The sequence below is a fragment of the Lotus japonicus genome, chromosome 1 (assembly GCF_012489685.1).
Source record: "Lotus japonicus ecotype B-129 chromosome 1, LjGifu_v1.2".
Lineage (NCBI taxonomy): Eukaryota > Viridiplantae > Streptophyta > Magnoliopsida > Fabales > Fabaceae > Lotus > Lotus japonicus.
The window spans coordinates 119,333,839-119,355,920 of NC_080041.1; the positions used below are offsets into that span (position 1 = coordinate 119,333,839).

General features: G+C 33.8%; 4 protein-coding genes across 4 annotated transcripts; 2 read left to right on the plus strand and 2 right to left on the minus strand.

Moving 5' to 3' along the window:
* Nucleotides 1-3,102: 3,102 nt before the first annotated feature.
* On the plus strand, nucleotides 3,103-3,619 carry LOC130722106 (uncharacterized). The gene is made up of 2 exons (XM_057572739.1): nucleotides 3,103-3,258; nucleotides 3,338-3,619. The coding sequence occupies exons 1-2, from the start codon at nucleotides 3,103-3,105 to the stop codon at nucleotides 3,617-3,619; spliced, it is 438 nt and encodes a 145-aa protein (XP_057428722.1).
* A 412-nt stretch (nucleotides 3,620-4,031) lies between these two features.
* On the minus strand, nucleotides 4,032-5,869 carry LOC130729830 (uncharacterized). Its single transcript, XM_057581666.1, has 3 exons — nucleotides 4,983-5,869; nucleotides 4,709-4,894; nucleotides 4,032-4,622 (listed from the first exon to the last, which is right to left on the minus strand). Exons 1-3 carry the CDS (start codon nucleotides 5,835-5,837, stop codon nucleotides 4,356-4,358), a joined length of 1,308 nt encoding a protein of 435 aa, XP_057437649.1. The 5' UTR covers nucleotides 5,838-5,869; the 3' UTR covers nucleotides 4,032-4,355.
* Nucleotides 5,837-9,085, minus strand: LOC130722113 (uncharacterized). Its single transcript, XM_057572745.1, has 4 exons — nucleotides 8,377-9,085; nucleotides 6,132-8,033; nucleotides 5,901-6,050; nucleotides 5,837-5,854 (listed from the first exon to the last, which is right to left on the minus strand). The coding sequence occupies exons 2-4, from the start codon at nucleotides 8,019-8,021 to the stop codon at nucleotides 5,837-5,839; spliced, it is 2,058 nt and encodes a 685-aa protein (XP_057428728.1). The 5' UTR covers nucleotides 8,022-8,033; nucleotides 8,377-9,085.
* Nucleotides 9,086-17,356: 8,271 nt separating this feature from the next.
* On the plus strand, nucleotides 17,357-19,491 carry LOC130729831 (uncharacterized). The gene is made up of 2 exons (XM_057581667.1): nucleotides 17,357-17,910; nucleotides 19,042-19,491. The coding sequence occupies exons 1-2, from the start codon at nucleotides 17,462-17,464 to the stop codon at nucleotides 19,289-19,291; spliced, it is 699 nt and encodes a 232-aa protein (XP_057437650.1). The 5' UTR covers nucleotides 17,357-17,461; the 3' UTR covers nucleotides 19,292-19,491.
* Nucleotides 19,492-22,082: the final 2,591 nt, after the last annotated feature.

The following is a 22,082-nucleotide window of genomic DNA, read 5'->3' on the forward strand; positions in this document are numbered from 1 at the left end:
TTTAAATTTTTTCATATTTAAATAAGTAAAAATTTTGGAGTAAAAAATCATGGTAGATTAATCCACAATTATCACTATTAAGAACATATAATTGAAACAATTTTTAAAACATATTTACTAAAAAGATACAAAATATAATATTACACGAAATTTAAATTATAAATAACAAAAGTCAACCGTGCAGGGCACGGGTAATTCCGCTAGTTATTTTGGAAATTAATGTATTTAAATTGTATTTTTTATTATTATTTTATTAAAATAATATTTGAAAAAAATATAAAATCCGACTTTTTTAATTTGATTTAATACTCAAACATTTACATATATAATATCGGATTACATATTGAAAGAAAATAAAAGAGAAAATATTATCTAAGACTCAATAACACATAATTAATTTTATCATAACTTGTTTTTTAAGGGTCTAAATATTTATAGAAAGGTAAATTAATATATTACATGTTATATATTTATCTAACAAAATATGTGCAAAAAATAAATTTACACATTTGAAAGTTTAAGTTCCGGAAGCTGATATCAAAAAAAAAGTTCCAGAGGCTAATTTTGTTAACTTATGAATCTTAACGTTTGGAAATATAAAATTTTTGGCTTCCAGAAATTCAAATTCCAGTAGTATAATTAACAGGGAAAAAATGTACATTTCCAGATTGGAAACTATTTTTTTATTTTTGAACTTTCAATTCTAAAAGAGTAAACTTTTTTGCTTCCAAGTTTTTGCTTGCTTCTCATTCCAAAAAAAAAAACACTTTCAAATGTTTAAGTTCTGGAAGTAGTATTCTCAATCAAATAGTAAATCCTATTATGAAACTCTTAATACTCCTACCTATTATATAGTCTTAGCCCCCCAACAAACTCGAATTTAGAACATATTGTATAATCATAGGATTGCAACTTTATCACTGAGCAGTAAATTTAACTTATAGCACTTTCAAAAAAAAACTTATAGCAGAATAATATGATGCGAAATGATTTCAAAAAAAATATGATGCAAAATGACTACTTATTCATTAATTTAGTTTATTTTATTTAATTAAATCTCACTTTAGAAAGATGAATTTTTTGATCATGCATAACAGTTTAGAAGGAAAAAGAATAAGTGGAAGGAAAAAGAGGCATTAGATGGACAACACAAAGCCATTATAGACAACTGGGAGTAACTCCCCAACATGGTCAGTTAGAAGTTTGTAAAACAGTTTTTTATTTCTATCCTGCAACCCAACAAATAACATAAGGGAAAACATTAGAATCCAATCCCAAATAGCAAATCATAAAGAAACTTCCCACAACATATGATTGTATCGTAAAGATGCCATTCCATTCGAAGTTCAAAAAGTCATGCCTAAAACTCTAAAACAGAACAATGTGCAGAGTGTACATAACGGAAAAATTCAGGGAACCTAAAATGATAAAATCTTTCAGAGATGCCCATGCTGATGAAGAAGTTTTGGGGTCATTAAATAAATTTGGAATTTGGAAGAGAGATTTGAGGGAAGAAAAAAATCCGATTGCTGATTTGGGGAGAATTTGAATTCAAATCATACCTTAGATCAGAGAATTTGAGATGTGCTTTACTTGATTTGCGTTAACAGATTTGGTGCAGAATTGGAATTTAGAGGTTAATCAACATAAAAGTCATTATTTCTTTGTTGAATATGTCAAAGCCATTATGTGATAGAGTGAGGATGAGAAAAATACGGGAGGAAGAAATTGCAACCAGAGAAGAGCGCGTGTGGTGCACAGTGGAACAAATGAAGAGAGAGAATGTAAATTTAGAGAAAGATATGACGTGAAAATTTGTGGAGGAGAGTGTGATGTTTGAGTGCCTCACTTTCGAAATTGAGGTCTCAAAATTATTAGATAATAGGGTGGACTCTAGTGACAACTCAAGAAAACACGATGCAAGCAGTACCTCCCCTGCAAGTTTGTGATCAATGTGGGAAAAATGGACTTAGATTAGGATTTCCAAATTAGCAATTTTTCTCTAAAATCTATAAATGAGCCTAATTTTATAACTACTCAAAATAGGAGGCGAGGAGATTGGATGATTTGACAAGTTCTGTCCAGGCGAAAATCACAACTACAAAACACAGTGAGGCGTGTAAATTCAAATGTTGGAGCAATATTTAGATGCCATGATGACTTTGTACAACAACTATTAGTGCAATGCGACCAGCGAGAACCATCTCCGTGTGTTGAGTAATCTAGTTTGTTTTTTTTATTTCTAACTTTAATTTTATTTTCAATCTAATTAAACTTGTTAAGGCTAATTAAATGAGTTATTATTAGAGTTTAATTGTGATGCGTCGTTATTACATCCAATCATACTATGTCATGTAGTAGACATAGTTACATTTATTTTTAACTTTAGTAGTAAATATTAGGCTTAATTCTCAAATTAGTCCCTGTCTTTGTTTCGCCGTCTGAACCAGGTCCCTGATCGGAAAAATTTGTGCAAAAAGTCCCTATGAATGAAAATCGTTTGGGGCAAGTCCTCGCCGGAGCCCGGAGCTCCGGCGAGTGATGAAGTGGCGTGATGACTAGATAAAAACTGATGACATGGCATTAAATAAAATTAAAAAAAAATTAATTAATTTACCATTTAATAACCTAAATTAACTTGATTTAATCCTCAATTAACCCACTTGATTTAATCATCAATTAACCCACTTAAACATATACCCCCAACCTTTTTCCTAATTACCCTCAATTCCCAATCCCAATCCCAATCCCAATCCCAATTTCGTTCACCTGTTGAAATTAGGGTTCATCCCATGTTCTTCACATCTGAGTGTTTGATTTCATCTCTTCATCCCATCTTCTTCACATATTCGTTCGATCCTCTTCACTGAGTCACGTTCCTCTTCCCTGAGTCGCGTTTTTCTCTTCCCTGAGTCGAGGTTCTTCTCTTCGAGTTTCAGAATCAGTCGCGTTCGATCCTCTTCAAGTCGCGTTCTTCCAGTCGCCTTCTTCTCTGTCGCGTTCGATCCTCTTCATGTCGTTCGTTCCTCTTCCCTGATAAGCGTTCCTCTCCTTTCAGATTTCTCCTTTCAGATTCCCTGAGTCGCGTTCCTCTCACAAACCATGAATTCTTCATCTGCTTCTTCATCTCGCACAAGGTCGAAGACAATCACTGCAGGTGGAAGTGCTAGATGTCAATGTGGTCTTCCTCTGATCATTTACACTGCTGGTACTCGACATAACTCGGATAGGAGATTTCTCAGATGCAGAAATTGGCAAGTAAGTGTATGGCCTTCCAAAATGAGTTTAAGCTTGTGTTTGTTGAAAAATCTGTAACTAAAATGTATTCTTGTGGCAGCTTCCACATAATTGTGGTTTCTTTTTTTGGATTGATGATCCATATGAGGGAAGAGATGCAGTTCAGGGAAGAGATGCAGTTGAAGGTCATGCAATGAGTTATAATTCTGAGATTGGGAATTCAAACTCTGTTAATGTTAATGTTGTTTCTGATTTGAACAAAAAGATTAAGAAGCTCAAGATGAAGCTTGAAGTTGAAAGATTCCAGAAGAAGCTCTCATGTTTCTTTACTCTGGTTGCTGTGACAGTATCAATATGGTGTTTCTGTATGAGAAAGGGTTGAAAGAAGGATTTGAAAGAAGGCTGCATGTTGAAAGAAAGCCTTGAAAGAATTAGTTTAAGGCCTTAGTTTAATTATGTTTGGTTATCTATCTAGACTTGTCTGTTGTTAATGGCATTTTCAAGCCTTCATTTTGTCTGTTGTTAATGGCATGTCCAAGCCTTCATTTTGTCTGTTGTTAATGGCATGTGCAAGCCTTCATTTTGTTTGTTGTTAATGGCATGTTCAAGCCTTCATGTTCCATCTTGTGTACTATCAGAAAGTATTTTGTGTATGTTCCATGTACTGAATGTAATGAAAAGGAGTTGTTAATGGCATGTTCAAGGCTGTATGTTCCATCTTGTGTACTATCAGGAAGTATTTTGTGTATGTTCCCATGTACTAAAAATAGCTAAAAATATCCAACCAACATAGACAATTAAATAGATGAGTGTAAACCATCAATGCATAAGGAGGAGTTAAAGTACCCCAATTGTCATTGTTTACAGAAGGATAAAGATAGCTAAAAGCATTTAAAATGCATTTCAAATCCAGCAAGTTAGTGGCCAAAGTAAGTGGTCCACCAAAACCCATTAATATTACAAAACATTCGACCATCCTAGTGGCCATGTGGTCCACATTCAACTACTTAAGAAAGAAAAATAAAGAACCATGTGAACCATGTCAGATCTTGATTCCCTCACACAAAAAGCTATCCCTTCCCACTCTCAAAAAGTAATTCCCTTCATCCAAAGCAAGGTCAAGAAGATTCTCCCACAGTTTTGTCCAAGACAACGCTGCACTGTGTTGGTAAAGTGTCTTCAACAACTTGTTGATCTCCTGAAGCCATGGGAAAATCATTTCCTGTAACAGCTGCAGCCCCATCTACTGTCCTGGAAGTCTCAGATGCAGTCCCAACTTGGAGGATAGAAGCAGAAGTGCTTGCAGCTCCATGATTCCTTGTCACAGTATATCCTTGACTCCAATTTTGAACCTCAGATCTTGGAGCATCATGGACTTTTTCCTTCTGGAATTAAAGGTAGGCTTTTTCATACAAGATTCTAGGAAATTAAGATGAAAATAGATCCAAATAGATATGAGATCGAATAATACCCCTTTTCCAGAAGTAAGAGGTACTGGGGCAGGTGCAGTGAGATTATTGCTTGGCTCCCTGATAACAATACCAGGAAGAGAAGGAGCAGGAGCTTGAAATATGGGGATGATTTCAGGGTTGTTCTTACATTTGTTTTTATAGTGCCCATACTGCTTGCATCTACTGCATTTCTTAAAACCCTTTTTCTGCAAAACATATTAAACATTTTTTAAAGCTTTTTGACATCATCAAATAAGGCATATAAATACAACAAGAAAATCTTTGGTTTGTTACCTTTGTTTTCTTTTGATTCTCAGCAGGTCCATCATTCTGTCCATCCTCAGGTCCATCATTTTGTGGTTCAGCCTCAGGTACATCATTTTGTGGTCCATCCTCAGCTCCATCATTCCCAGCAGGTTGGTCTTCCTGAATAGGGTTCTTACAGGTCTTCTTATTGTGCCTGTATTGCTTGCATCTGCTGCACTTCCAAGCTGCACCCCCTCTCTTTAATTTACTTGGATTAAGATCATCACATGGGTCTCTTCTCCTCAATTTCTTGGGCCTACCAGCTCTTCTCTTATACAATGGTGGCATAATGCATACAGGATCATGTGGAGTAACAATCCACTGGTTAGGTCCAGGTAATGGTGTGACAAGATTCTCATATGTTGCTCTATAAGCAGCCCTCTGGTAGCACTCATGTACATAGGCCTTTGGATCATGGCCATGAAAAGAAATTGCAGCCACTGCATGTCTGCATGGAAAGCCATTCAACTGCCAGAAATTACAGCAACAAGTCCTATCCCTCAAGTTGATAACATGTCTCTCCAAAGTGATTAGATGGCGAACCTCAAACATTAGAACACCAACAGCCCTAGTGACCCAGTTCTTACTGTGGTCAACCTCATGTGATATCCTCTTCAATGACCTAGGCATGATTTGTCCAGGATGCTTGTTCAGCTTCTCCATCATTGCTGGGAACCTTCCCATGACATAGGTCCTAATCCACTCCATCATGGTTAGGATAGGTTTGTCTCTGGCCAATATAATTGCAGAATTGAAGGCTTCTGATAGGTTGTTCATAACCACATCACATCTAGAGAACCAACTAAAAGCATGTCTGCACCAGCTTGAAGTTGGCTTCTCCATCAACCAGTGGAAAGCAACTTCGTTATGCTCCTTTATTAGCTGCATTTTTTCTTTCCAAGCTGCTTCATATGTAGCCTTGGCAGCAGCCATCATTAGGTCCCTTAGAAGCACACCACCTCCAAATTTAGTTTTCATGTTTGCATAAAGATGCCTTACACATAGTCTATGTTCAACACCTTGCAGCATATCTTCTTTGAAGACCTCCATCAATCCCTGTAATCATTTTAATTACATTAGGATAGGTAGAGTTAATGACAAAAATGAGTTTACTTATGACAATAAGATCACAATTACCTTTTGTTGATCGGAGATAAATACCCATCTGCTTGATCTTGTGGGGTCTATGTCATCCATCAAAAGCTCCATAAACCATCTCCAACTATCTTTGGTTTCAGATTCAACAACAGCAAAGGCTAGAGGGAAATACTGCTCGTTTGCATCTCTACCAACTGCTGCCAACAGTATCCCTCCATGTTTAGTCTTGAGATGGCATCCATCCAAGCCTATGAATGGCCTGCATCCAGCTAGAAACCCTCTTTTACAGCCATCCAAGCACATATAATATCTGCTGAATCTAGGAAACAATGTGGTTCTGGGTGATTCAAAGCTCATCTTGCATGTGTTTCCTGCTGACCTTGCTCTCAATTCATTACTAAATCTCCACAAGAGGGTATACTGTAATTCAACAGCACCTTCAACCTCTTCAGTTGCCAACTGTTTGCCTTTCCATGCTCTGTATCTGGTTATACCAGTCCCAAGGTTAACTCTGAAGTCATCTACAATTTCATTGGTGCTGATTTTGTTGACTGTCCTGACTGTATTCAACAGCTTCTTCTTCACCCACTTTATATTTTCAGACTTATTATCAAACACTCTAGCACATGTGTGGTTATCAACTAGAGTTTTGATTCTGTAAGATTTCTTGTTACCAACCTTGCTACACAGAATGAGCCATGGACAATCATCACTTCTACACGCCACCCTGCACCTAATGCTATCATTTTTCAGGAATTTGTATTCTCTGCCATTCGTTACACAAACATCAGTTAGAGCTTCCTTGAACTGATCAAGGGATGCAAAGTCCATTCCAAGAATGAATTTGAAATCTGGGCCCAAACGCTCCTCCACAAACTTTGGGTATCTTCTCCTAGGAACATCTTCCATCTCAGAATCAGTTGCCACACTTTCCAAATCTTCACTCTCATACCCTCCATCAAAGTCAGGGTCATCCCCAAAAGCCATCCCCATACCATCAGCAGACCTACCATTAAGCATTTGTGTGATATGCTTATTCAACAAATCCTCTGCCTCTACAAAAGCTGGGTTCGTTAATTCATCTTCTTGTTGAAGGTCTCTTTCTTCTTCACTATCCTCAAGTCTAATGCCTTGATTAGACACATCACTCTGATCATCATCTCCATCAATAACTTTTGGAATATTATTGTCGGATTCAACCAAGTTTTCAGGAACAACCTGGACTTCAGGCACATTTTCAGGAACAACCTGGACTTCAGGCACAATTTCATCAACAGCTGGAGCCATTGGAGCACTCAAATTTTCAGGCACATTTTCAGTAACCTGCAAAGGTTCAGACACTGTAACATCAGGAGCAATCCCATTTTCAGGAACATTTTCATCAATTGGAAACTGAGAATGAAGAGTGACTTCACCATGCAAGTCCTCATCATCAGAAATAACAACTAGGCTTGGCTTGCCCAAGTTATTTGATTTCCTCACCACAGCTTGTAACCGGTGGGACCTTCTAACAGTTTTCATCTTTGTTGGTTGAGCCTTCTTCTTTCTAGCTTTCTCTTTTTCATTCACCACAGAAGGTACAATTGGTTCAAAATTTCTAACATGCATTGAGAGTGGCTCTTTTGACAGATTTTCAACAAACAAGACACCTTCACCCTTTGAAGCAGCAATCGTAGCCATTTCCAGTGCATCAGAATCAGATTTGTAAGGCCTGAACACTTCTTTAGGAACATCCTCAGTAGTGTCAATGTATGACCACCACAAATTAAACTCCTTGTATCCCAGCTCTTTGATCATGTCAACAGTGTCAATGTATGACCATCTATCTTCATCTTGATCAGGAAAAACACTTCGACCACCACCAAAATAATGGCAGTAAGGGGAGGTTCCAAACCAACCACCATGGCGAACAATGAAGGTAAACACCATCCTGCAAATCCCCTAAATAGCAAGTGAACATTAATCCCTAAAATAGAAACCCAAAGAATCATTCCACAGCAATGCACTCGAAACCCACCCCAAAACCAGCCCCAAAACCCACCCCAAAACCAGACCCAAAACCCATCGAGCATGCAAACCCCAACCCATCCCTGAGTCGAGCATGAAAACCCCCCAAAACCCATCGACCATGAAAACCACAACGACAAAACCCATCTCAGAATAACCCCAAAACCCATCGAGAATGAAAAACCCCAAAACCCACCTCAGAATAAGCTTAATCGAAAGGAATAATCACCACAATAATCAACACAATGCTTAATCGAGAGTTGAGTTGTCTACTTACTTCACACTTTGCCAAATCGAACAGGAAAGAAATGTATATCCACTTTGCCAGAAGAACGAACGAACGCACAGGAAGGATTGGACTTAGGTTTCTCAGATGAACTTAGGTTCTCACATGAAAAGTTAAGAATGCAGATGAACTTAGGAAATGGAATTGGGATTGGGTTTAGGAATTGAGGGTAATAAGTGGGTAATTAGGAAAAGGTTTGGGGAAATATGCTTAAGTTTGTTAATTGAGGATTAAAACAAATTAGTTTATGTTTAATTTAATGTTAAAATAATTTTTTTTTAATGCCATGTCATCAGTTTTTATCTAGTCATCACGCCACTTCATCACTCGCCGGAGCTCCGGGCTCCGGCGAGGACTTGCCCCAAACGATTTTCATTCATAGGGACTTTTTGCACAAATTTTTCCGATCAGGGACCTGGTTCAGACGGCGAAACAAAGACAGGGACTAATTTGAGAATTAAGCCTAAATATTAAAATACATTTTCTGATTTTCCGGAATTCAATTGAGTGTTTATGTAAACAAGATAAATTAACAACAAAACCCTTTAATCCTCATCTATCTATATCTATATATATTAGAAAAGAACAACTTCTAGCATGACGTGTCGCTCTCACAGGCCAAGTTAGTGACGTGTCGCTCCCAGATTAATTCTCACATAATATTTTACATGTAAGCTCTTTCTCCTTGACCCCACTTACCACATGTGCCCTGATTTTTACTTACCTTATTTCTCCTTAATAAAAAAATACATTTTTAAATTTTAGATTTGATTAGGATTTAGGTTTTTTATTTCTTGATTTTATCTTAATTTATTTTTGATTTATTTTTAGAGTATTAATTAATTTTTATGGTATTTTTATTGAATTTTCGGATTTTTAATTAATTCCGGATTTTATGAATTTTTATTGTGATTTGCTAGATTTTGATAGTTTTTATCTATTTTTATAGTACATTTTTAAATTTTAGATTTGATTAGGGTTTATGTTGTTTATTTTTGTATTTTATCTTAATTTATATTATTATTTATTTTTAGAGTTAATTATTTTTTGATGGTATTTTTATTGAATTTTCGGATTTTTAATTAATTTCAGATTTTATGAGTTTTTATTGTGATTTGCTAGATTTTGATAGTTTTTATCTATATTTATTTAGAACATTTTTAAATTTTATATATATTAGAAAAGAACAACTTCTAGCATGACGTGTCGCTCTCACATGCCAAGTTAATGACGTGTCGCTCCCAGATTAATTCTCACCTAATATTTTACATGTAAGCTATTTCTCCTTGGCCCCACTTGCCACATGTGCCCTGATTTTTCCTTGCCTTATTTCTCCTTAATAAAAAAATACATTTTTAAATTTTAGATTTGATTAGGATTTAGGTTTTTTATTTCTTGATTTTATCTTAATTTATTTTTGATTTATTTTTAGAGTATTAATTAATTTTTATGGTATTTTTATTGAATTTTCGGATTTTTAATTAATTCCGGATTTTATGAGTTTTTATTGTGATTTGCTAGATTTTGATAGTTTTTATCTATTTTTATTTAGTACATTTTTAAATTTTAGATTTGATTAGGATTTATGTTGTTTATTTCTGTATTTTATCTTAATTTGTATTATTATTTATTTTTTTATGGTATTTTTATTGAATTTTCGGATTTTTAATTAATTCCTGATTTTATGAGTTTTTATTGTGATTTGCTAGATTTTGATAGTTTTTATCTATATTTATTTGGTACATTTTTTAATTTTAGATTTGATTAGGATTTATGTTGTTTATTTCATGATTTTATCTTCATATAAAATTTGTGATAAGTGATTTAAATCAATAATACATCCCATCAGCAAAAATCCTCTTAAAACTCTGCCTACCTCCACTATCTCCTCCATGGAATTCATCTCCTCCATGCAATTTTCATCTCATCTCTCCACTGAACGGAACCACCCCCACAAAATCGTCTCATCTCTCAACGGAACCACTTTGCCATCGACTTGCAATCGCATCCCTCCGATTTGCTGCCTTGGACTGATTGGGAAGGTTGCAGATGGAGGTTTCAAATTATTTTCTTCCTTTGCTTGCATAATATGTTATGGTTTTTTTCAATTTTATTTTACTTTACCTTTAACTTTCATTCACTCATGTTTGACTTCAAGGTCAATTTCGTTCATCACTTGCCATGCTAATTTCAAATTCTTTTCTTCAGGTTTTTTTATAGATATTCCACCAAAAGAGATTCTTTGGAAGCCATGGATGGTGAGTCCATTTTATATTCTATATGGAATTTTGCAATATTTTGATTTGTTTTTTATGTTTTTTGATTCTCCTTTGTATGTGATTCTACAGGAAATATTTTATTCTATTTTAGAGTTATTTTTAGAGTATAAATCAATTAGGATTTAGGTTGTTTATTTTTATCTTAAATTAATTAATACTCTAAAAAAAATTCGAATTTTTATCGTATTTTTATTAAATATTTTTTAAATATTTTGTTTTGTTTTTATTGTCAATTTGTTAGATAGTCTCTCTTATGTTGTGCTATTTTATCTTGAAACCTGAATTTTAAAAGATTTTCCCTAATTATCTAAGATTTAAATAAATTATATTTTGAAAGAAGATTTACTACTACACCTTACTAAATTTATAATGATGGCTTCGACTCCCCTCTTTGTCACGTTCCATGACTCAATTGGAGAGCTGGCCGGAAAAAGTGGTGAGCATTCTCCCTTTTCCTCTTCAAATTCCTTCTTTGCATAGTTTTGTTTATGTCTAATCTTATTTTGACTCGGGTTATAGGTGATGGTTCCGCCAATCTACCTACGCGTGTTGCTCCAAAATCAGTTTCTTGATATAATATTGTAGGTTGAAATGATTTTCTTGATCTAAGACATATTATGATTTGTTTTCTCAGACTATGCTAAGGAATGAAGAATGCAGGAGATTTAAAAAAAAATTAGAGAAGAATTGTTGAAGTACATTAAAGGCTCGAGATAGAGTTTGGGAAGGAAAAGCATGTGGCTTAATGCTTTTAATTTCTGAGGTAGGAGAATGAATCATTTTAGTTAAAAGTTCTTTATGTCTAGCATTTGATTCATAAGATTAATGTATTGGTTTGAAGCTACTTATGTGTCTGTTTTTAATTTTATTCTTTATGTGTTTTGGTTGGTTCAATTAGGCTAATTTGAATCAAATGCCTTAAAGAAATCAAGGCACTACTTGAAATAAGGTATGAGAAGCTAGAAGAAGGAAATGAGTTGTAGGCAGGAGAATAGAGAGACAGAGAGAGAGAGAGAGGAGGGTGATTGCACACAAAGAATGCTAATGAAGTGGATGTTACTTTCAAACAAAAGCTATATTGGATAAGATTTGAAAAATAATTTAAATAAATTTTAAAATTATTTTCCAAGAACTCCTATGTCATTTTGTTATAGCCTTGCTAAACTATTCAACTAGGTTCTCTAATGCTTTGTTTGATATGGTAGTGAAAGAGAAGAGAGAAATAGAGGAGAGAGATAAGAGTTAGTGTGTTTGATTGGCAAGGGATGAGAGATAAAGGGGCAGATTTTGTGGGTCCAATGTATTTTTTCAATCTTCTCATTTTGAGTAGACATAGAACAAAGTTTGATCAATTTTTTTAGCTTTCCAATTATAATCTTATTAATTTTTTTGGTTATTGGGAGGGAGTAATCTTATTAATTTATTAAGCCTATCATTGTTTTTATATTTTGATATTTTTATTTTTATTTAAATGTCGATTCATGGCAAACTAATTTCCTCTCTTATTCTCTATTTAACCCAACGATGGGAGAGAATCTACGTCATTCTTTCTCTACTATCACAGCTCTCATACAAACAACTTATATAATTTACTCTATACCACACGTATTTCTCTATACTCATCACATTTTGTTATATTTTTTATTAATGTCAACTCCAACAATCAATTTGTCGTGCAACGCACGGGTAAAAAACACTAGGGGATAAACAAGGGATAGTTTCAAACTCCAAGCGCAATGTTGTCTACCAAGAAGTTTTTGAGAATATATGAGTGGTTAGTTTAATTTTTTATCTTAATAGTTTTTTTAATACAAACTGACTTCTAAGTGACCTAACTTTATTTCATTGTTAACATGATGTCTATGACATCTTATAAGTTGATGAGCATCTGATGCAAAAATATTATTGTCGGTTTAAGGTTCGTTCTATTTTCCCTTACAATGAAATAATTCTTTATTGATTAAAACAAGTATGTACAAAGTCTGATATATATCTTAAATTTTGTAGGCACCCTGCAATATTGGCTCAAACATGGATGACTTGAAATAAAAAAAATGAGGTCATACTTTATGATTTATCTTTCATAATTCAGATTTGTGCTACTATCATGTTTTTTTTTTCCATGATTAATATGTATTTATCATCTACTTTATTGGTGATTCTTTTTTGTCCACTTTCCTTAGCATTTCAGACTCTTCTATTTCATCTATTGTTTAATAATCAAATTTTTTTTTAAAATTAAATATGTAACAGAATCACAGTTGTTATCTAATGTATTGACACGTTGAATTTTTTGAAAAAGAATCACGTGCTATTTCTTCCATTTTCAAAAAAGAATAATTTTTTAATGAATGTACTAAGGGTGGAATCACGTTGTGGTAATAGGACAGTCGTCACCCTTAGACACAAAATTGTTACTTGATATACTATAAAAGATCATAAACTCCCTATATATTTCGGCTCTTCTCCTTTAGAAGACAAATATCAAGTAGACGAATCAATATATATTTCTTACACATTTTATTATTATATGCAACTAAAGTAGTGTTGACAAACTACTAATAAAAAAGTCAAATTTTTTTTTGAAAGATAAATATATATATATATATATATATATATATATATAATATCAAAAGGCTTGAGAGCAAACTCTTAAGCAGGAAATACAAACCAACCAACACTGGCGGAAAAAACCCGAAAGTACACCCAAAGATCGAGCCAGACAAAAACCAAATAGAAGAAACCCAAAGACAGAAAGATAGGAAAACCTAGAAAGTGCCGGAAAGAAAACAGGACAGAGCAAACAAACCAAAAAAAAATTCCGATATATTTCATAAATTTTGTAGGTACCTTGCAATATTGACTCAAACTTGGATGACTTGGTATAAATACAAAATGATGTCGTACTTTATGATTTATCTTTTACAATCCTGATTAGTGTTACTATCACATCCTTTTTTTTCCATAATATGTGTTTATCGTTTGCTTTATTGGTGATTCCTTATATCTATTATTTGTGTCATTGTTTTCATGTTCATGAAGAATGTGAAACGATTTCATCTTGATCTCAATCAGGCTTAGATGACAAGTCTTTTGGTCCACTTTGCTTAGCATTTGAGACCCTTCTATTTCATATGTTGTTTAATATATTTTAAATAATCAAATAATTGATTGATGTATCAAATACGATAGACATATTCCCCGTGCAACGCGCGGGTAAAAAAAACACTAGAATTTCCCCTTCTATATTGATTTATGAAATTTATAAGATTTTGTTTCTCTGATAAATGAGAATCCATTGAGTAAGATGATTTGCATTTAAGTCTGCTCTGAAACCTAAAAGTGGTTGTTGTTTGTATTTGCGTATAATTTTCAATTGTATGTTTTAATTTTAAAGTACTATAATGCTATCTACGTGAGATTTTGTTTTATATAAAAAGTATCATTATACTTTTTTTATACAATCATTATATTCTAAACTAATTAATTGATATTATTTTAATAGAATAAATTTAATATAATTAACTTTAGTATTATTTTTAAAATTTTAAGAGTGTATATTTATATAAGTATATAACTATAATAATTTGATAATAAGAAAAGTAAGAGGAATACAAAATATTAATACATATGTACTATAAAATTATGACATGAATTTATTAGTGCTAACAAATTAGAGTTACGAGATCTCACGGGGAGAAACAATATTTTACATGAAAATGAAAATTTGTACGAGTTAAAAAAAATGAAATTCATTTTCTATAAGTTAAGTGTATTTTTAATAATTTAAAAAATAATTATATATTTATGTATTGTTATATATCTAAAACACAAAAGCATTACCCTTTATGCAACACGAGTATACATCTTCACAAACAAAATTCAGTTATACCTCACATATGCAAAAATTAAAGCTTTTGGTTTATTAACTTCTGTGTTTTTCAAAATTTGTACTCTTTAAATATCTACATCTTTATTATGATTATTCTTACATTCTTAGCATCTTAAATATTTATAATTTAAAATATGAATCGATGTATCAAATACAATAGACATATTCCCCGTGCAACGCGCGGGTAAAAAAACACTAGTTATTAAATGAGTTTATTATATTTCCAACCTAATCAATGTTTATTGTTAAAATTTTGAAAAGTTCCAATCATGTTTTAGACTGGTATAAGTTTCCTTAGATTTTTTATTTTACAAAAACTAACTAAATTTCATATAAATATTTTAAATAACCGTAAATAAAAAAGAATTGTTAATGATATTTATTAAAAAGTATTATCAATGCATTCTAAAATCTTTATTGAATTAGTGTTGTGGAATAGCTCAAATAGTAAGAACTAGGGGATTAGTAGCGAAGGTCTAAGGATCACTTCCGGACGGGTAAAATTTATCTGTACTAAAAAAAATCTTTATTGAATTAATATATATTTTGAATCGTATTAAGGGAAATTGAATGAGTTATTATATTTCCAAACTTCGTAAATTATGTTAATCAATGTTTATTGTTCAATTTTAAAAATAGAAAATTCAATTTTTTTTATAAACTGTGTATGTTATAATTCGTTTCTTTGCCTAAAATAACTAAATTATGTCTAAATCTTTTTCTAACTTATCTACTTTTTTTAATAATATATTTAATTTTATTTATATATACAAAATGAACTTAGAAAATGTTTTTTAATATTTTCTTCATATGAAATATCGCCAATGATAATTTAAAATACAAAAAATAACTTTCTTCATGTGTTGGAGAGGCCAATGACGGATCCAGGACCCGAGGTTAGGGGGTTCAAATTTTTTAAACAAACACATCGGTACAAATATAGTTAAAAATAACTTTAATATTTTTATAATAGTAAATTATACAAGTCATAATAGTCATCTACGTGATTTCAGACATATTCTGAAATCGTTGAATAATAAGCTCATAATCAATGTTATTGAATACATCACTCTCAATGTAAGTAACTAAACACTCGTTCATCCATGTATCTCTCATTTGGTTACGCAGTCTATTCTTCACAATATTCATAGCAGAGAAAACTATTTTATAGTTGTTGTTGCAACAAGCAAAATAAGTGCAAATTTCAAAAGAAAATAAACTTGTAGATAAACAACATGTCTTCCTTTTTCAACCAACTTCTCTGAAAGTTGTTGGAGTCCTTTCAAAGAAGTAAATTCATCATTTCTACGCATACCGATGATGTAAGAATCTAGTGCATCACCACACACCAAACACCACTAAATTAAATGGAGTGAACTCATTTGGATAAAAACTTGCAAATTCCAACACTTTTGCCTTATCAAAAGCAGAGAACAAATTAGATGGATCCAAAGAAGCCAAACAAAGGAGCAATTGAATATTAATCTCACCAAAACGACCATTAAGTTCTTGAAGTTGCATGTCTATCACGGTATAAAATAACTCAACACGGTAATGATGCTTTGTTGTAATGCTATGTGTTTGACGTCGTAACTGCCCTGTACTAATAAACATACTTCTTGAAATAAAGACATTGAGACACACGCGTGTGTGAGAGAGTGGGGTAAGGGAGTTTGAGTATTTGGTGCAAGTAGGTGCAAAATTTATTCTAGTAGTACAATTAAAAATTTTTAGGGGGTTAAAAAAAATTTATATATGGGGGTAAGTGTAATTTTTTTTCACTGGGTTCAGATGAACCCCCTCAATATAGTGTAGGTCCGCCACTCAGAAAGGCCTCCTCCCAGTTGTTCGACTATGTTTCTGTTTGATGCTTCAGGTGTTTCTTTCCCTAGGACTACGTGTGTGTAGTTTTTTTTTCCGGGCTTAAGTCGTCCTTGTAAAAAAAAAATTCCTTAAGACAATTAATTAAATGTTAATTTATAAATATCATTTTGTTTAGTATTTATTAATTAAATAAAAAAATTTAAGCTTTAGTAAAAAAAATTAGCAAGTTAATAATACACTTGAAAAAACTACTTAACAAAATTTATGTATTGATTAATTATTCAAGTATAAACGGGAATGATAAACATACTTCATATCTATCGTTAATGATTGATGAGATTAATTTCTTGCCTTATGTTTTGCTTCTATTTTTTTCAACCATACGTAAAGGAAGACAAATAGATTAGCTCACAATTTAGTTAAGAACTCAATTTCTCACCCCAAACACCGTGTTTGATCTATTAATGTTCCGTCTTATTTTATCTTTTATACTGATTCAACCATTTTACATTCCTTATTAATTTGATCTTCGGTAAGCATTTTCAAGAGTTTTTTTTGTTGTTGAATGATTTCAATATTCTCGTCAAATAATATTAAACTATTTACTTTTTTTTAATCAAACTTCCTTGATTTTATTCATTTAAAAAAACACACCATTGAAAGAAAGAATACCCTCCAAACCCGATGAGTACTCTTCAATCCACCACAAGGATAAACAAGTGCATGTTAATATTTAACCATTTACTTTCATTGAACACCAACTTTCATTTTTTTTAGAAAACACCAACTTTTTTCAAACAAAACAATTATCTAACCCCACACATACATTGCAGAGGTTCATGCACTATTATGGATTACAACAAAGTTTAAATTTAGATTAGTTTAGACAAAAGGAAATAAAATTTCAGAATCAATAAAATATTTAAATTAAATAAATACACACAATTTGTATCCTTATAACTGATTTTCTATTTTTCTTTTAAAGAAGACAAAGCCAAAGCTTTGAAATTGAAATCCCAACTCCAGATTTCCAGCAGAAACTCTCTCTCTCTCTCTGACTCAGCCAACCAACCACCGCGCCATGTTCGAACCACCGCCTCCTCCGCCATCTCCGATGGCCATCGACGGCGCCGACCAAGACGCCGTGCTAGCAAACTCCACCGTCCTATCCCGGAGCGAGGTCATCGCTCGGCGCCTCCGCCGAGTGAAACAACTCGCGCGCTGCTACAGAGGCCACTACTGGGCTCTCATGGAAGATCTCAAGTCCAAGTACAGAGACTACTACTGGACTTACGGTAAGAGCCCCTTCAAGGACGACGACCACGGTGGCGCAAACGGCACCGTCGTTTCTGAGGAGAAAGTTAACGGCACTGCTGACCATGCTTCCGCCGCCGCTGGGGTTGATTTTGTTCGCTGCGCTTCCGGTGGGTGTAAGACGAAGGCCATGGCTATGTCTAGGTTCTGTCACGCGCATATAGTGTTCGATACTAAGCAGAAACTCTATGTTGGATGCACTACCGTTGCCAAAAAGTGAGTTCCCTTTTCCCTTTTTTCATTTTTTTTTTTGAAATTTCTTGTTTTATTTTGCAGATTGTGAAATAATTTGATGTTATGTAGAAGAAAAGTAAGAACTTGATTTTGTTTTTTTGTGGGTTTTTCTGTTTTTCCTCTTTGGATTAGGGCACGTGTGTGGTGTTGTTTGTGGTTGATTTGACTTGATAGTTTTTCCTGTGTTGATGAGAGAAATAGTTCAGTGTTCATTTTGTGATGTGCCTATGGATATTGGTTACTTTCCTTTCTCCTTGAATGTGCATTTTTGAGTAGTCAGAATCTGTTCAAAATTGATTTTGGAAACCCTTCTGCAATTGAGTCTGAAGGGAGAAGCTTCTTTGAGTAGCTTTGGGGTTTTAGAATTGATTTTGATGAAAAAGAAGTTGATTTGCCTTTAGTTCTTGTTTCAATGATATTATTGCAATGTGAGCGATAATACTTTTGGTCAATGACTAGTTCAGTTATGCTCACCTCAATCTTTCTTCAGTTCTTGGACGAAAACACGATAAAGAATAGTATTTGCCAATGAATATTTTAATTCTTAACTCTTGATCTGCAATGGACATTTATTCTTATGGCACTCACCTTTTGTTAGTAGTCTAGTTTACGGACCAAAAAAACCAGATTCCTGTGCCAGAAGGAGAAGTTTGATTCAGAATTCTTGGTAGTGTATAAGTATTGCACTTAAGTGATCAACCGTGTCTTTCAAATATTGTCACATTAGCTTATATATCAAGATGTCACCACACAACTTCCAACACCTATCTGTAGTGTAGACTTCAGTTGCTGACTTAATTTTGTTTCATGTAAGTACACGTGTAGGGGTGTTCAGTTCATCACCTCATCACTGCACCATCTTTCTCTATACAGTTATTCGATTCTACGCAGGAAATGTTTCTGTTCAAACACTCATGTTTTTTGCATGTCTTAGTAGTCTTACCAATATAATATCTTGGATGCTTGTTCTGGATTGGATTTCTGGTTTTGTCATTATTTATATAATTGGTAAATTGATTTTGTCCTTTTCTTCCTTGCATGCATATTGTTTTACTATTTGTAAAATGAACATTGTCTAGAGCAGACACTGATAAGGTTTTTGGTTTCATGCAGCTTGCCAACAGGTCCATCTTTTTGTAATAAGCCAGTATTGACATCCGTGGTACCTCGTTCATGCCACCAGCATTATCAATTAGGTGAAAAGTGCTTGACTCGTGCAATAAGAAGAGCAGGTTATAATATCCCAATTAATCGTAAGCCTAGTCTGCCGTTGCATGTAGTGATTCCTGAATTTGTTCGCGAAATTCAAAATAAACGAAAAGTTGCACTTAAAGCAACTGTACCTAAACCTGAGACTAAATGAAAAGCAAGAGTAAGATGCTGATAATTGAAAAGGTGATTGATTTACTAAAGTATATAGGGATGGAAGTTTCTAATATCTGTGAAAAAGGATTATGATTTGATATTTTGAAGCATCAAGTGTCAATAAAAACTGTACTTAGATGTCTGTAAATGTAAGTATTCTTGGTATGTCCGTAAATTTGTGTTATGTTTTCATGCTCAGTCATTATAATGCTCTTTGTCGGTACCCTATGAACATCATCCGAATATATTCAATTATTGCATGTTATTTACAATAGGAATTTTGTTGGCATGGATTAAGAGTTTCAACCCAAAATTTCTTGATAACCATATGCTATCATTGAATTTTAGCATCTACGCCTGACCTCTCTTCTTTAATGTGTTCTTCAAACCCCTTCTCCAAGCTGCAATCACTTTCTTCATCTCTCCAAGAAGGTCAGGAATTCCCTTCTTAATTTTTGCTAACAGTGGATAGTTCGTTGGTTCGCCCATTTTTCTTGCCAATCATCTGTCCTTTATGGTACCCATGGCTCTATGATGGAGCTCTCATACTAATTGATAGGAACAACCCTGACGAAAAAGAAAGACTGATTTTACTGTAGGGAAACTAGATTCTATTCGAGAGAGTCTCTCCCAATTCCCAATTACACATGTTCCCAAAGATGCTAACTCTCTTATGATAGAATTCGACTTAAACCTTCTATTACTGAGGTCTATAGGAGGCGCCACAATAGGGGTGCTAACGCTGCCTTAGCAAGCACTGTATCTGATGGTGTGCGCTAAACCCCTGAGCGCTAGTTCTTAGCCAAACAGACTTGGGCTTTTCTATTATTATTATTATATTTTATTAGTTTATTTGGGTTTAGTGTATTTTTATTAGTTTATTTGGTTTAGTATAAATAGAGGTGAATGTACCTCTATTAGGATTAGTTCTCGGGAGAATTAGGTTTTGGTGGTTGCCTGGTTGGTTATTGGATACCAGTTTGTAATTCTTCTTGAGAACATTCTTCTTCTCTAATAATACTATATTCCAGTTTCAATTCAGAACTCGATTGTCTTCGATACGGATTCAATTACTGTTTGACGATTTCTTCCTTATCCATTGGGTGCCAGTTTTAACATCTTATTTACAACCTCATCTCTAACTCTCTAAACGAACACCTTCAAACTAACTAAGCTACTTGTTTGCTAACTAGCTAAGTAAGGGGTTACCTATCCCAAAATCATTTCCGTCTGGGCACTGGATAGTGTTCACAATTTCTTTGTAAAGAAACTAGATAGGATTGCTCGATAGATGTTCTAGTTTTGATTGTGCTCCAAATTGACAGTCTTGCTCCTAAGTGTATTATGACTTCTTTGGTTATTGAATGATTAAGCCAATTTACTCTTTTACTCGAAGTGTATTCATGATTATTCGATGCCTTGAGTTCCATGAATACGAAGAGTGTGTATTCAGCCATGTATAATGAGATATATTGTCTAGGTCTGTCTTAGTCAGTGTTGTTAATGGCGGATGGTGGAGAGCCAAATACCCGGCATGAGATTCTGCCACGGCGGATATTTGATAACCCTGGGCTTAGTTCATTTTAGAGGGGATTGGTTTGGTTTTTTTGTATTGCAAGGATCTGAGATACTTTCATGGGGGAGCTTAGAGACACTCTGAGCTGTGTTTGTCATTGGGTTATAGGTTTCATAGATGGTGTATGTTGTATGGGTAGCTTATACAGGGCAATATCAAGTTGGCCTATCTTGATTCATATACCACATACTAGGTTCCGTAAGATGCCAATTCTCTTATTTATTGTAACACTAACAGAACCCATTAAGGAAGTAAAACAGAAGGTGAATTCATTTTCTTGGTTGCAAGACTTATTTGAAACAAGCTCAAGCTTTCTTAAGGCATCCATCTTCATACTGCTTGTCTCCAACTATCTCTAGTTAATAGCGGATGCATAACACCGCTTCTCATTATTTCATGGTATTATTCAATTTGAAAACCTGCTACTATTCACCAAGGCTTGCCCCACATGATGCTAACTTTCCCTGGCTATTTATGGTGCATTTTGGGTTGTAGTAATTGCAGTAGAGTATGATAGTACATTATGCTAAGATTCATATACTTCTATCTACTTTCAAAGTTTTGAACTACATATTGATCAGTATAGGAAGCAATAAAATGGTTTTCCTTGCAAATTTCATGATGGAGATTTGGTCTGTGGGGACTCCCCTCATAAGAGCCCTTCTTCATATTCCGAATAGAACCTGCATGGTTTCTTTAGTAGAAGTGTTTTTTTTTTATCAAAGTTTAATCCCTTGCTAAATTTTCACTTCTTTCCTCTACCCTGAGTTGTGGGGTTCCCCCCTACCAAACTGAATGAAGATTTGAATGGTGATCCTTAAAAGAATTGAAAATGCTCCTTACGAGGTACTTTACTTATGCTTGGTTCTCTTGTTTATTCTGGTAATAATTTGAGTGGCTTTTACCTTTGTTTTAATCATTTAGCATGCCCCAAATGCCATTTAGTTGAATTCTTGATTGATTGATTAGTCATATGACATTTTTGTACGTAGTAATGGTACATACTACATTGATGGATCATTCATAGCATTATAGTTATATGTGGTAATGGTACCGCCACTGTGGCTTACTATTTCATAGAATTTTAGTGTTGGCTTAAAATGGTCTCAAACCGCATGATGATAATAGCAGAACATTCCACATCTTTGATGATGGCTTCCTGCTATTCAGATGGTCTAACTGCTGATTACCACGCTATCTAGAACTAAGTTTC

Coding starts and splice junctions, on each gene's coding strand:
- LOC130722106 (XM_057572739.1), top strand. CDS start 3,103: ATGAATTCTTCATCTGCTTCTTCATCTCGCACAAGGTCGAAGACAATC. Junction 3,259..3,337: donor TCAGATGCAGAAATTGGCAA/GTAAGTGTATGG, acceptor TTCTTGTGGCAG/CTTCCACATAATTGTGGTTT.
- LOC130729830 (XM_057581666.1), bottom strand. CDS start 5,837: ATGGAGAAGCCAACTTCAAGCTGGTGCAGACATGCTTTTAGTTGGTTC. Junction 4,895..4,982: donor AGAATCAAAAGAAAACAAAG/GTAACAAACCAA, acceptor TATGTTTTGCAG/AAAAAGGGTTTTAAGAAATG. Junction 4,623..4,708: donor CTCTTACTTCTGGAAAAGGG/GTATTATTCGAT, acceptor CTTTAATTCCAG/AAGGAAAAAGTCCATGATGC.
- LOC130722113 (XM_057572745.1), bottom strand. CDS start 8,021: ATGGTGTTTACCTTCATTGTTCGCCATGGTGGTTGGTTTGGAACCTCC. Junction 6,051..6,131: donor TTATCTCCGATCAACAAAAG/GTAATTGTGATC, acceptor AAATGATTACAG/GGATTGATGGAGGTCTTCAA.
- LOC130729831 (XM_057581667.1), top strand. CDS start 17,462: ATGTTCGAACCACCGCCTCCTCCGCCATCTCCGATGGCCATCGACGGC. Junction 17,911..19,041: donor TGCACTACCGTTGCCAAAAA/GTGAGTTCCCTT, acceptor GGTTTCATGCAG/CTTGCCAACAGGTCCATCTT.